This window comes from Babylonia areolata, chromosome 22, assembly GCF_041734735.1.
Source record: "Babylonia areolata isolate BAREFJ2019XMU chromosome 22, ASM4173473v1, whole genome shotgun sequence".
NCBI lineage: Eukaryota > Metazoa > Mollusca > Gastropoda > Neogastropoda > Buccinidae > Babylonia > Babylonia areolata.
The window spans coordinates 7,490,704-7,505,207 of NC_134897.1; the positions used below are offsets into that span (position 1 = coordinate 7,490,704).

The 14,504-nt window shown below is 44.9% G+C and overlaps 1 protein-coding gene across 2 annotated transcripts in view; it reads right to left on the bottom strand.

Moving 5' to 3' along the window:
• LOC143297008 (antiviral innate immune response receptor RIG-I-like) overlaps positions 1-14,504 on the bottom strand; it is a 34,013-nt gene that overhangs the window by 732 nt on the left and 18,777 nt on the right. For both annotated transcript variants that reach the window (XM_076609129.1, XM_076609128.1), the window contains exons 9-18: positions 12,530-12,734; positions 10,597-10,759; positions 9,397-9,492; positions 8,802-8,986; positions 8,224-8,371; positions 7,364-7,467; positions 6,046-6,184; positions 2,939-3,106; positions 1,410-1,776; positions 1-997 (exon numbers count right to left, since the gene is read on the bottom strand). The exon at positions 1-997 is cut by the window's left edge and continues 732 nt beyond it. In XM_076609129.1, the coding sequence (XP_076465244.1) occupies positions 733-997; positions 1,410-1,776; positions 2,939-3,106; positions 6,046-6,184; positions 7,364-7,467; positions 8,224-8,371; positions 8,802-8,986; positions 9,397-9,492; positions 10,597-10,759; positions 12,530-12,734 (1,840 nt within the window). In that variant the 3' untranslated portion in view covers positions 1-732. The remainder of the gene's footprint in view (positions 998-1,409; positions 1,777-2,938; positions 3,107-6,045; positions 6,185-7,363; positions 7,468-8,223; positions 8,372-8,801; positions 8,987-9,396; positions 9,493-10,596; positions 10,760-12,529; positions 12,735-14,504) is intronic.

A 14,504-nucleotide genomic window follows, 5' to 3' on the forward strand; every position in this document is an offset into this window, starting at 1 on the left:
TACACAGGAAAATAAAAGAAAAAACACAATTTCATTTGCGTCTTAGTTCTTGCTGTCGGCTGGGCCATGAACCATGTCAGTTTGACTGATTAAATGCAACACTACATAATTATGTAACACAAATGCATTGCTATCACGACTCTAATTCAATCTTAAAGGCATTCTTGAAACAGCTCACTCTAATTCCTTTCTGTTGACATCCATTCTTGGAACAGGTCACTCTAATTCCTTTCTGTTGACATCCATTCTTGGAACAGGTCACTCTAATTCCTTTCTGTTGACATCCATTCTTGGAACAGGTCACTCTAATTCCTTTCTGTTGGCATCCATTCTTGGAACAGCTCACTCTAATTCCTTTCTGTAGGCATAAAGAAATTCGCTGTGTGATGAAATTTGTGGACATATTACCCGTTTAAGCATACATACCCCCCAAAAGTCATTTATAAAGCCCAAAGAAAGAAAAATGCATGTAGTCACACTCACCTGGATTTATACCGTAATTTAAACTTTGAATTTGGCAGAAAGGTGATTTATGATTTATTACATAAAACTATACGACGATCACGATGACCTGCCCAGAACCCCCCACCGGAGTTAGTATTTCCATTTGCCACTCGGCGGACTATCACAGACTGCTTCCACGTGGAAAGGAGCCTCGGACCACTTGAGTTTCTTCTTGACCATCAGACAACAAAGACAACAACACAACAACAACAGCGACAGCAACAAACGTCAAGCCAGCTCTTCCTCAGTGATGGCTTCCACATGGAAAGGAGCCTCGGACCACTTGAGCTTCTTCTTGATCTTGTTGCCCGTGGCACGGTCCTCCAGGAAGAAGCTCTCGATCTTCAGCACGGGCAGCAGGCGTCCCGTGGGGGTGTAGCGCACCAGGATGCCCCAGTCGCGGGCACAGTTGTCGGCTCGGCAGTGCACCTTGGCCACCTTCTCCAGGTTGTGCATCATGGGCTGAGGGTCCCCCCTCTCCACCCGCTTCCATCTGGGGCAAAAAAATAGGTTAAAAGGTTCAAGGTCGGCAAACAATAGGTTAAAAGGTTCAAGGTCGGCAAACAATAGGTTAAAAGGTTCAAGGTCATAGCTTTTTACGACCTACGGGGCAGTCAGTTCATATTGCCTTGCGGACTCTATCCACTGTGTCCAGGGCTCGGCACAGGAAAGCGGGGCCCAATCCTCTCCTTCCGCCGTTCTAACCCTCCCCAACGGAAGTCAGGTACCCATTCATACCTAAGTGGATTGAGGAAGATCGGAGTAAAGTGTCTTTCCTAGGAACATAACACCGTGAATGTTCCATTGGAAATTTTTTTGCACACACACACACACACACACACACACACACACACACACACAGGGAGAGAAACACACACTTTCTACACCCCCACCACAACACTCACCGATTCCCAAACGTTTTATCCACCACAGCGCGACTGGACTGAGACAGAAGCCGGAAGTCAGTGGACATGCAGACAAAGCCCTGGCACTTCCGGCACAGCAGGCGGTACACGCTGCAGTCCTCTATGCGCTTGCACAGCTTTCCCAAAGCCACTTGAGCCTGGTACTTCCGGGCCTCGTAGTCCTTCTTCTGCCAATGGTACATGGCCTCCTGGAAGGCGTTGGGGTTGAGGTCCATATCCCCCTGGACCTGCTCGGTGGCCCTGTCCATGAGGCGTTCCCAGGCCAGGTTCTCCTGCTCCTTCCTCACGTTGTTCTGGCTCAGGGTGCCCAGCAGGCAGTACTGGCTGTCCATGCGACGGGCCCGACCTGCACAACCATGATGATGATAATCAAATAATGATAGAATGAATACTCCATGTGACCCAGGTGCGTGGCCTGGGCTTGCCTTGGTCCCTTAATTCCGTGGGGAACCGTCGGGGCACCGCGATGTTGACTCGTGCACCAGCCTTCTCCATTCTGGACGATCACGTGTGTGAGTGATTGTGTCTCAGCAAATGTCAACCCTGTTCATTTTTTAATGTTGTCAGACCTTTTTTTTACGTTGTCTCTGCCACAGATGTTCTGGTGTTTTCTTTTTCACCAGTGTAACACTGCATTGATATCACCTGAACGACACCACGGTAAGATGGGGTAGTGAGAATGCTGATTTTAATGTTGGGTGCCCCATGCTTTTGAACAATGTAAGGTTACACTCAAAAAATCACGTTAAATTTTCCATTCTATTGCATAACTACGTAAGTGTTCGACAACAATAGATAAATCTCTTAAATCAGAATAAAGTTACCCTAGATCTGAAAGCCCCAGTGTTATGAGAGAATAATGCAACACTCTATACCACACACACACACACACACACACACACACACACACACACGCGTTCTAAAAATTGCTTTGATACAATAATAGCTGACAGTCTTATTCGCAGTAGATTGTCCATCATTTCTTAATAACTCCCACAAGACATTAAAGGCCAACACTCTCAAACCACAAGTAGAAAGCTTCTGTTTGTTAACGACTTGAGGCAATAAAAACTAACAGTCTAAAATGACGATTATCCATAATCCACAAAAAATCCATTAGTTCACAAAAAAAAACCGATTTGAGATGACAGGTCATACTTAATACTAATCATCATGATCATCATCATCAAAGTCTAGCGACTTCAATCAGCTGAATGCGGCTTTACAAAGATAGATCAGCCAGACACAAACACACTCACAGACACAGACACAGCAATATGTGTGACGGGACATTAAAAAATTTTCTCCACAGACACACACACACACACGTACGTACGTACACACACACACACACACACACACACACACACACACACTTCAAACAAGCACACACAAGCACACACAAACACCATTCCCCCCCCCCCCCCCACATCCCCACACCCCCCTGCACTTAACGTTTTCCCAACGCCTTCTCGTGACAGCTGACTTGGGAGACTGGCCCCCCTTACCTCTAGTCTGGATCATGGAGATCATACTGGTGACGTAGTCGTAGCGGACCACCAAGTTACAGGCCTGGAAGTCCAGCCCTTCCTCCGCCGCTGACGTGCACACCACCAACTTGTGCTCGCCCAGGTTGAAGTTGAACATGACGTCAGCCACCGCCTGACGTTTCATACCTGTGACGCAAGATGACGTCAGTTCGGTCCACGTCACCACCGCGTGAGATTTTTTGTTTATTTTTGATTCACTTGTGTAAATAAAGTGAGTCTGTGTTATAACCCGGTGTTCGGTTGTCTGTGTGTCTGTGGTAAACTTTAATATTGCCATTTTCTCTGGAAATACTTTGTCTGCGAATGCCAAATTTGGCTTAAACATAGTACGAAAAGAAATCTTAACAGTCATACCAATCATAGGTTGTAAGTCTCCCGAATTAAACTGTATTTCCAGATCATCAACGGTTTATTTCGTAGAGATTCGTTCCGAAATCCGAAAATTCTAAAAACCGCTTCCCACTGAGTTGCTAGAAGTGTTTGGTGAGAAAACGACATGACCTCGTTTTTTCTTGATCACAATTAAAAGGAAAGAGATACAAATTCTGGACAGAACACATACAACGATACAAACTACATCATTGACGTGTTTACTGTGCATAAATATTCTAAAATGGACACTGAATTAACTGAAATGAACATAAAAGAATCGATCGTTTCTTTCAGCCCTTCGTAGACAGCTTCGTGCAGATCTGGAGATCTACCATGTGTTGTGATGTGCTTCAGATGATGGCTTCGTCTCCTTTTCCGCCGAAATAAAAGAATAATCGATATATAATAAAACACACAAAAACATGCTTTAAATGGTGTTATTACGTCCAATACACTGACATCTATTTATCGCATGAAGAAGAAAACAACAACAAGTGGAGTGATGGCCTAGAGGTAACGCGTCCGCCAAGGAAACGAGAGAATCTGAGCGCACTGGTTCGAATCACGGCTCAGCCGCCGATATTTTCTCCCCCTCCACTAGACCTTGAGTGGTGGTCTGGACGCTAGTCATTCGGATGAGACGATAAACCGAGGTCCCGTGTGCAGCATGCACTTAGCGCACGTAAAAGAACCCACGGCAACAAAAGGGTTGTTCCTGGCAAAATTCTGTAGAAAAATCCACTGCGATAAGAAAAACAAATAAAACTCACGCAGGGAAAAAAAAGGGTGGCGCTGTAGTGTAGCAACGCGCTCTCCCTGGGGAGAGCAGCCCGAATTTCACACAGAGAAATCTGTTGTGATCAAGAGAAATACGAATACGAATACATTGCTTTAAATATCAATTTTCGGTCTTTGACGTCAGATGCACCTCAGCAGTGGGGATTAACCTGCTTGCATTGGAAAAGAACATGCATGGTTCGATCCTGCTCGCGTGCCTTTTTTTCTTTCTTTTTCTTTCTCTGTCCCGAGCTGATATATATGTCATATTTAATACAGGACACTTTTAAACGATGTTTTGAATCTCTTTTTTTCTCTCCTCATAATTCCTTACTCAGTTACTGGAGAAAGCGTGAAGCACAAGTGTCTTGAAGGCTTTGCCTCTTGTTGTTATTTTATTCATTTGTTTATTCATTTATTGGTAATGGTTACTTCTTTAGTTTCTCAAGGAGGCATCACTGCGTTCGGACAAATCCATACACTCCACCACATCTGCATGGGGCAGATGCCTGACAGCAGCATAACACAACGCGCTATCCGTGCCTTGGGTATATATATACATGATAGTCAGTCGTGTCCGACTATGACCATCAGAACAGCAGAGGAGGCAACTGCTGTTCTTACTATTTGGGCTAGAATTTAATTATAGTGGAGAGTGTCTTGCCCAAGTACATCCCCACTCTCTCGGCCAAGAGGGTTTTAGGACAGTTGGCACTGGGATGGTTCCTAAAGGCCAACTAGCCCCCAAGGCTGCAGCACTAAAAGCCAGTGTAGTCTTGCCTCCCAGTTTGAGAGTCATAGTCCTTCACAAAAGACTAAGCTGTAAATGATTTCCCATGGACTGGAGAAACCATTGGTAATACAGCTCTCACTTTGCTGTTGGCCCAAATGTAAACTGATGTCAATCTGTGATATAAGCCTTGGGTGCACGCATATAAATGTGTGAACCTATCAGGTTGTGACTTGTGCTGTTGGTGAGATTGTATGTGTGTGTCTGTGTGCATGCGTGCGTGTGTACATGTACACGCGCGCGCGTGCGTGTATGCACGAGCACAGAGTTTAACAACAAAATCTAACCGTGCGTTTGGTTTGGATACTTATGATTTGAGTGGAGACAGTGAATGAGAGAGGGAGGAGGGAAGGGAGAAAAAGAAGAAAAAAGAATCCCGCACAGGCAAAAACAGAAAAAAAAGAAAGCGATACACAGACAGGGAGATAAGGCAGATAAAGGCAGGCAGACAGCTCGCTACCTAACTACATAGATAGATAGGCAGGTAGACAGACAGATAACTAGTTAAGCAGACAGACAGATAGCTCGATAGATAGATGGGTAGACAGGAGGGAGACAAAGAAAATGGCAAAGACAAAGAGAAAGGCAGAGACAAAGAGAAAGGCAGACAGACAGAGAGATATAGATAGGGTGCACTGTAGAAACTGACCCCAGAAATCCCCTTCATTAACAGTAAAAATGATAATAGAAACACCAACAACAAGGAACAGATAGGGTGCATTGTAGAAACTGACCCCAGAAATCCCCTTCATTAACAGTAAAAATGATAATAGAAACACCAACAACAAGGAACAGATAGGGTGCATTGTAGAAACTGACCCCAGAAATCCCCTTCATTAACAGTAAAAATGATAATAGAAACACCAACAACAAGGAACAGATAGGGTGCATTGTAGAAACTGACCCCAGAAATCCCCTTCATTAACAGTAAAGATGATAATAGAAACACCAACAACAAGGAACAGAAAGGGTACCTTGGAAAAACTTGCTCTAGAAACCCCCTTCAATAGAGAAAGGCAGTAAAACCACCCATCAGTATACAGCAGACACACAACCACTGGGACACACAACTATACACTCCACACACCCCCCACCATCCCCTACCTCCCCCCTCTCTTCTTCTCACCCCCGTCAGTCACTGATCTCTTCAGTCCTGTAATGCGGCCAGGGTTCAAGTCCTTCAGCTCAGGGTGTCTCTGGATCCAGCACTGGATGGCCTTGGTCAGCTCCAAGGACCTGACGAACACCATGCAGGCACAGTCCTCCTGAAACAGCGGTCACCGTGTGGACAGGTGGCCCAGTGTTCACGGGCTCAACTAGGAAACGAGGAGTGGTGTCCTCAGAGTTTCATTTTCCGGTCAAACTTGGGAGAAAGGGCGAGACCGGGATTCGAACCCAGACTCTGACGGACACTGTATTTTGCAGATAAGCGTCTTAACAATTCCCCCAGTGTGCAGTGTACCTCTGCACGTAATATATTGTTCAGTTTCCACACGAGTTTTCAGATTTTTCTGTGCGTTTGACAAAAATGTGCATTTGGTACACATTTTAAAATCTGGCATTTGTAAATATCACTTTTTTTTGTGCTAACATAAAAAAAACTCCGTCTGTTTTTAAGGTTTCAGCTGTGCCAAATAACATTGTATTTTGAAATTATATTGCGTGAATTTACACATTTCTCACTAAGTACATCTTCCAGTAATTTCCAGAAACATGCTTACAGCTCCATAAAAATGTTCCATATCCGTCATTACACTACATGCACGTAGTGGTCGATGCTGCACCCACTGCATTTAATCTACATTTTGAGCAAGAGAGAGTCTTACTTATGTTAACAAATCGACAATGAAAAAGTTCCATTGCACATGGCGTCGTTGATCAATACAGACTATGCAACGGGACTTGAACCACTGCACTAACAATACATGGATAGCGCATGCCTTCTTTGAGCCCCTTTGCTGACCGAAGCCAGAAGAAGTGTTCAATCAGCCATTTTGCTTCTCGTGTCAGCATAGCGCGAAGCGGTGACTTCATATGTGTAGCCGAGCGCTCACTTCCGGCAAGCTTTCACTTGCTCGCGGCGTTAGTTAAGCTGACATTCCTGTGTGTGTCTCCACTGCAAGTTTGCGCAAAGTGTTACTGCACTGTTTTCATGTGATAACTTTGGCAGATAAACCATCGGCAGATTTCAATCAAGACACAACAGCATGTCGTGGGGGCAAGCATAACACGATTTCATCGAAGATACATGGTTACAGTTCAGAAACTACCACCAGTTAGCAGACGACTTGTCAACGGACTGACGGCTGATACGAGAAACAATATGGCGTCCGCTTTCCTGGCCAGTGAGCTGTCCATGTATCTTTAGAGTAGTCGATTTGAGCCCACAAACACTCATGATAATTGTTCTTCTCCCTTCATGTTCACGTTCTGACTATACGTACCTGGTTTTTCTCCATGGTTATTAGCAGAATTTCTTCCAGCATTTTCAGCTTGGGGTTGTAGTCCTCAGGGTCGTCGCAAGCCTTCTGCAGGTCAGGAATGCGAACTGGACAATATAACGTTACCTTTCAGATGGCAAGGTTTATCAGTCACCACCTTTTTTCTTTCTTAAAAAGACAAACTCCTATTGTCTGTTGAAGTATACACCAAAGTGCATGCAAGGAATTTCAGTGAAAATGTTGCATTGTTTAGAAAAACAAAATCAAATTGAGCAACACAAAGAATGAAAATAGCCTTTCAGTTGTTTTAAGCAGTAAATACAAGTAAGTTCAAGCTTTCGACCCTTAGTTGAGAAATCTATGAACATTTTGTATCGAGAGCCAGAGCACCTACAAGGAACAAAAATGATCCTAATAGTCTCACCCACATCGGTAGATTCAACCAAATTAAGAAGGTGATGGGTGCAATAGCCGAGTGGTTAAAGCGATGGAATTTCAAGCTGAAGGTCCCGGGTTCGAATCCTGATGACAGCGCCTGATGGGTAAAGGGTGGAGATTTTTCCGATTTCCCAAATCAACATAATATGTGCAGACCTGCTAGTGCCTGAACCCCTCCATGTGTATACGCATGCAGAAGATGAAATACGCATGTTAAAGATCCTGCAATCCATGTCAGCGTTTGGTGGGTTGTGGAAACAAGAACATAACCGGCAATGCAACCGAAGACGGAGCATGACTGCCTACATGACGGGTAGAAATGGTCATACACGTGAAAACCCACTCGTGTGTATGAGTGACCGTGAGAGTCGCAACCACGAATAACGACGACGAAGAGGACAGGTGAAAGAGACAGGTGAACGTACAGTTGAACTGATCCAGCAGTTTCCTCTCCGTGGTGCTGTGACGGCTGTGCGGCACCTGGTCCTCCAGACTCTCCAGCTGCTCCTGCAGGTAGTCTAGGGCGTACTGAGAGTCACAGTCTTCGTTCAGCACCAGGCACCGCTGACATACCTGTGGGCAGGAAAAGTGACACACCTGTGAGGAGGAATGGTCACACACCTGTAGGGAAGAAAGACCCATGTGATGATGACACCTGTGGGAAGGACAGGTGACACACCTGTGGGGAAGAAAGACCCATGTGATGATGGCACCTGTGGGAAGGACAGGTGACACACCTGTGGGGAAGAAAGACCCATGTGATGATGACACCTGTGGGAAGGACAGGTGACACACCTGTGGGGAAGAAAGACCCATGTGATGATGACACCTGTGGGAAGGACAGGTGACACACCTGTGGGGAAGAAAGACCCATGTGATGATGACACCTGTGGGAAGGACAGGTGACAGACACACATGTGGGGAAGAAAGGCACCACAAATGTACATAATGATCACACACACACACACCAAAACAAAACAAACAAATACAACACTTTTCTTACAATCAGCATTTCGGTCATGGAGTAGAGGCCCTTGTAGGTGTCCAGATAGTCGCAGTAGCTGGCCAGCTTGTCCTCCAAGTTGCACACCCAGTGGTGGTAGACAGCCCGACCTCGGTGAAGTGTTGGTCCGGTCACAATGTCCCTCAGCTGCTGCTTGGCCTCCTCGCTCAGCCTTCTCTCCATGTCTGGTGGGTGGAGGTGTGGGGGAAAGCATGATGGCCCAGGATCAGAATCACTTTTATCGTCTCAGTGTATAGAAATCAATAGCAAAGTGAGAGCTGTATGATCAATGGTTTCTCCATTGCAATGGGAAGTCATTTACAGTTTAGTCTTTTGTGAAGGACTATGACTCTCTAACTAGGAGGCAAGACTGCACTGGCGTTTTGTGCTGCAGCCATGGGGGCTAGTTGGCCTTTGGGAGCCACACCAAAGCCGACTCCTAAAACCCTCTTGGCCGAGAGAGTGGGGATGTAACTTGGGCAAGACACTCCACTTTTATCAAATTATAGCCCAGACATTTGGGACAGACAAGAGCAAAAGCAAAATAAAACAAACAAAAAGAAAAAGAAAAAAAAAGTTCACGATTTTAACTCACCGACACACTGGACCATGCTTTGTTCAACGAGTTCCATCAACTGTTCAGCGATCGTCTTGAAGCCATCTTTCTTTCGCCGGCCGCATGTGTGGATTTCTGTGGCCACAGACAACAGGAAGCTTGGATACTGGTAAACATGGGCTTGTACGACATGCCGTATATGAGTCAAATCATGTCACTATTTGTGATGGCCATTTTACTTTGCCTCAGTTGCCATTGTCATATTGGCTTAACTTGCAAAGAAGTCTTTTTTCGATGCAAAAGGGAAATAGAGTGGAGGAGGACTATAGTTCAGTGGTACTGCAATGTCATTGAAACCCGTGAAAATAAGACGAAAACATCTGCGACCGTGAATTTCGGTAAGGAGTCGAACAGTCTGAAGAAATCAGATTTTTTTTGCATGAGATTATGCGTTAAAATTTTAACTGTAGTTGAGCAGGTGAGTGACCAGTGTTGTCAAGTCATCTCTTGCTTGTCATCCTTCAGTCAAAATGTGTTTGCATGCTACATGCTGGCATTGTTCTGACGCCAAAACTCAAACTAAATTTAATGTTGGAATCAGTGTTCCGTCATATCATTTATTACAATTGTTTTTGGACTTCTATTTCAGAATTGAACTAATTACTTGATTCTGGTCATATGTCTAAATTCAGTTACATTATGATCAAAGATCTTCGAGTATAAAAAAAAAGCCCACAGCTGTTTGCATTTTCTTTCATTTTCAATATGCTTAAGGAGTTACCTTTCACAAGAACGAATGCAAAAGTTAATATTTCGGATTCAGTAATTCAGCATAGTGAAGATGAATGTCTTTCTCTATACTTCTATAAACCTGTCATCAGTCACTGATGGATGATTCAAATAACAGATAATAATCATTATCATTGGTTAAAAAGTCACAGTTCATTCGACTTGTCTATGCAACTGCGTTTTTGAAAGAAGGTCGCACTTCTTTTATCAGCAAACGTGCCAACGATGTCTGTTTTAAGTATAATAAAATATACTTGTATCTTGTGTGCTTTTGTCAGAGCATTTGGGAAATTGATACATGGGCTATCAGATATCAGATGTTGCAGTACTGGTTACAGGCCACTCACGGTGTTATTCTTGTATCTCGTATCATTTTCTCGGAGCATCTAGGAAATTGATACATAGGCTGTTAGATATCTGATGTTGCGGTACTGATTACAGGCCACTCACGGTGTTGGGGCTGGTTGACGTAGATCTCCAGTTGCTGCTTGTGTTCCTTCACTGTGCAGATCCTCTCCACGTCCATGCTGTAGCACAGCTGTCTGATGTGGCTGACGGCACTGTCAATGTTCCCTTGAGGCCCCACCCCTGGGCTGGCAGTTAGACCAATCACCTGCCGTCACCACAGTGATGGACAGTGAGTTAGACCAATCAGCTGCCGCCATTATAGTGATGGACAGTGAGTTAGACACCAATCACATGCCGTCATTATAGTGATGGACAGTGAGTTAGACCAATCATCTGCCGCCATTATAGTGATGGACAATGAGTTAGACCAAGCACCTGCTGTCATTATAGTGATGGACAGTGAGTTAGACCAATTGCCTGCTGTCATTATAGTGATGGACAGTGAGTTAGACCAATTAACAGCAGTCATTATAGCGATGGACAGTGAGTTAGACCAATTGCCTGCTGTCATTATAGTGATGGACAGTGAGTTAGACCAATTAACAGCAGTCATTATAGCGATGGACAGTGAGTTAGACCAATCACCTGCTGGTATTATAGTGATGGACAGTGAGTTAGACCAATTAACAACAGTCATTATAGTCATGGACAGTGAGTTAGACCAATTGCCTGCCGTCATTATAGTGATGGACAGTCAGTTAGATCAATTAACAGCAGTCATTATAGTCATGGACAGTGAGTTAGACCAATGACCTACTGGCATTATAGTGATGGACAGTGAGTTAGACCAATTACCTGCCATCTTTATAGTGATGGACAGTGAGTCAGACCAATCACATGCCGCCATTATAGTGATGGACAGTGATTTTGACCAATCACATGCTGTCATTATCGCGATGGTCAGTCTCCTCTATAAACTTCCCATACCGTCACAGAGATAATAATGAGAAACCTTGCACTGACTGTCGCCACAGCTTTTTCATCCCACTGACATAATAAAATCAAGTAATCCACGAAGAAGAAAAATCAACCGCTCTAGACGGGCGCAATAGCCGAGTGGTTAAAGAGTCGGACTGTCAATCTGAGGGTCCCGGGTTCGAATCACGGTGACGGCGCCTGGTGGGTAAAGGGTGGAGATTTTTACGATCTCCCAGGTCAACATATGTGCAGACCTGCTAGTGCCTGAACCCCCTTCGTGTGTATATGCAAGCAGAAGATCAAATACGCACGTTAAAGATCCTGTAATCCATGTCAGCGTTCGGTGGGTTATGGAAACAAGAACATACCCAGCATGCACATCCCCGAAAACGGAGTATAGCTGCCTACAGGGCGGGGTAAAAACGGTCATACACGTAGAGGCCCACTCGTGTGCATACGAGTGAACGCAGAAGAAGAAGAAGAAGAAGAAGAAGAACAGTTCTAGAATCTGTGGTCCCTTTCTCAAAAACCCTCCTCCTCTCCGAGCCTTCACTGGTCATAACCTAAAAGAAAACACAAGAGGGAAAGTCTAAACATTTCGGCAGTAGATGATAGTTTGGAAAGGAGTCGCCTGGTATGCGACTTACTGACTTGATAATTGCAGAGAAAACCTTCAATATGAGAAAGGCACTGCGAGCAACTAGCCAGGCCCACCCCTGTTAAGGAGAGGGATGGCTTGGACAAGAAATACAGGGTGTCTTTTGTTCACTGTCACGGACGAGAATTGAACACCTGATCTTGTTTGTTTGGATCGGCGTTGGAAAGATGTCCGCAGTATTGCCCTCAGAATGTATTCATTCACAGTCAAAAGTGTGTAAAGGAATCCCGCCAGTGCTGTTGCCACTGCTGCTGCTAGTATTATTGTTTGTTAAATAAGGAAATGTTGATGTTGGTGCTGGTGTTAAATAAGTAAATACTGATGTAGAATTAGATACGTAAACAAGCCAACTGGTCGGTTAATGATAAATTCAGAACTCAACAGAAGGTGCAATCCTACCTGTGGCAGATTGTGGGTGTCAGGGGCGTTTTCCGGTGCGTGCTTGGCGTCAATGTACAGCCCCATCAGCACCCTGTAGGCGTGCTTCCCCAGTCCCACGTGGTGACACTCGTCCAGAACCAGCAGGGAGAAGTCGGTCATCTTCACTTCCTTCCCCTGGATGGCCTCCACCAGACACTGAGGGGTCATCACGAACACCTTGCACCTGGACACAGGACAGGTCAATCCATCACCAACACCTTGCACCTGGACACAGGACAGGTCAATCCATCACCAACACCTTGCACCTGGACACAGGACAGGTCAATCCATCACCAACACCTTACACCTGGACACAGGACAGGTCAATCCATCACCAACACCTTGCAGCTGGACACAGGATAGGTCAATCCATCACCAACACCTTGCACCTGGACACAGGACAGGTCAATCCATCACCAACACCTTGCACCTGGACACAGGACAGGTCAATCCATCACCAACACCTTGCACCTGGACCAGGGACAGGTCAATCCATCACCAACACCTTACACCTGGACACAGGACAGGTCAATCCATCACCAACACCTTGCACCTGGACCAGGGACAGGTCGAACCATGCAAATAATAAAGAGTGGTAGCTCTCTTCATACACAAGGTACTCAAGAGTAAATGACTAATAAATAATAGAGCGGTAACTCTCTTCATACACGAGGGACACAACTTCAAGTCAATGCTGATTATGCTACCGATTCAGCTAGCACACACGTGAATAAAAGGTACATTGGAACAAACCCAGACACTTCCTCAAGGGTTTGTTCCGATATACCTTTTATTTACCAGTGTACCTATCTGAATGGGTAGCACAAGCAGCATTGACTTGAAGTTGTGTACTTTGTGTACAAAGAGAGTTACCACTCTTTATTATTTGTTGATCATGCTGCTTTTCACCCAGCCGACCGCAGAGGCTGAATGCCTGTCTCTACTTAAACCCAGTTGAAGAGAACCTTAAGTCATGTTAAAAGGTTAATTAATCAACATTAAAAAAAAAAATCATTCAGTCTCGCCCAGTGCATATAAACCTAAAATAAAGTTTGAAATATAGAAAACGGCCATTTCTCCCACGTATTTTTGAGTCTTCGTACAAATGAAATCAAGTTTAAAACATTGATTTCCTTCAGGGGTAGGAAAAAGTGGCCACATACAAGAACAATCATGACCCTATGATGAAATAGCGGTTTCACAAAAAAGTTAAGGACCTCATGGGAACCTGTCAAGTTTTCTTCTCGTAATGAAATGATGCTGAATTTTCGGCAAACAGCGATGCACTCAGCTTCCTTGCACTTGTACGTACTTCCATTGTGGAAAAGGCATTGCCGTTTCTGGACCACTTTAACCTTTGACTCCACAATGGCTCTTTTTTTTTTCTTTAAAAAAAGTAGTTTTGTTATTAATGAAAAAAACATGCTATCGTTTATAAACCATCGATTTTTCAAACGCATTTTGAAGCTTATATTGCGCTTGTATCTGAATCAGCTATATGTTGGACCGTAGGGGGCGTAGCCTGAATTTTTTAAACAGGGAATTATGATTTACAATAAGAATGCACTACAATGTGACATTCGGCGAATTCACGTCTGCTTACACAATGTGGTTCGTCCGTCGGGATCGACGAGGACCATCTAGTCATCATGGGGGTGGGTGGGTTGGGTTCTGTGGGTGCGCAGATGACTGGTCAGGCCAATCCGCGCCCGGAAGGTTCTGACGCAGCGTGGACAGGGGATGGTGGCGGCTGTGGGGGACGTGCTGGCACTGCTTTTCCTGGCCTGTCTGAGTTGCTCTGCTGCAGCGATTCTGTTGGCTTCACAGGATTTGGTGCCTTTGTGGACAGCTGAACGCCACTTTGGTCTGTCCATTGCATTCAGCTCCCATGTGTCGTGGCTGATGTTGAAGGCTTTCAGAGAAGCTTTCAGAGTGTCTTTGAAGCGCTTCTTTT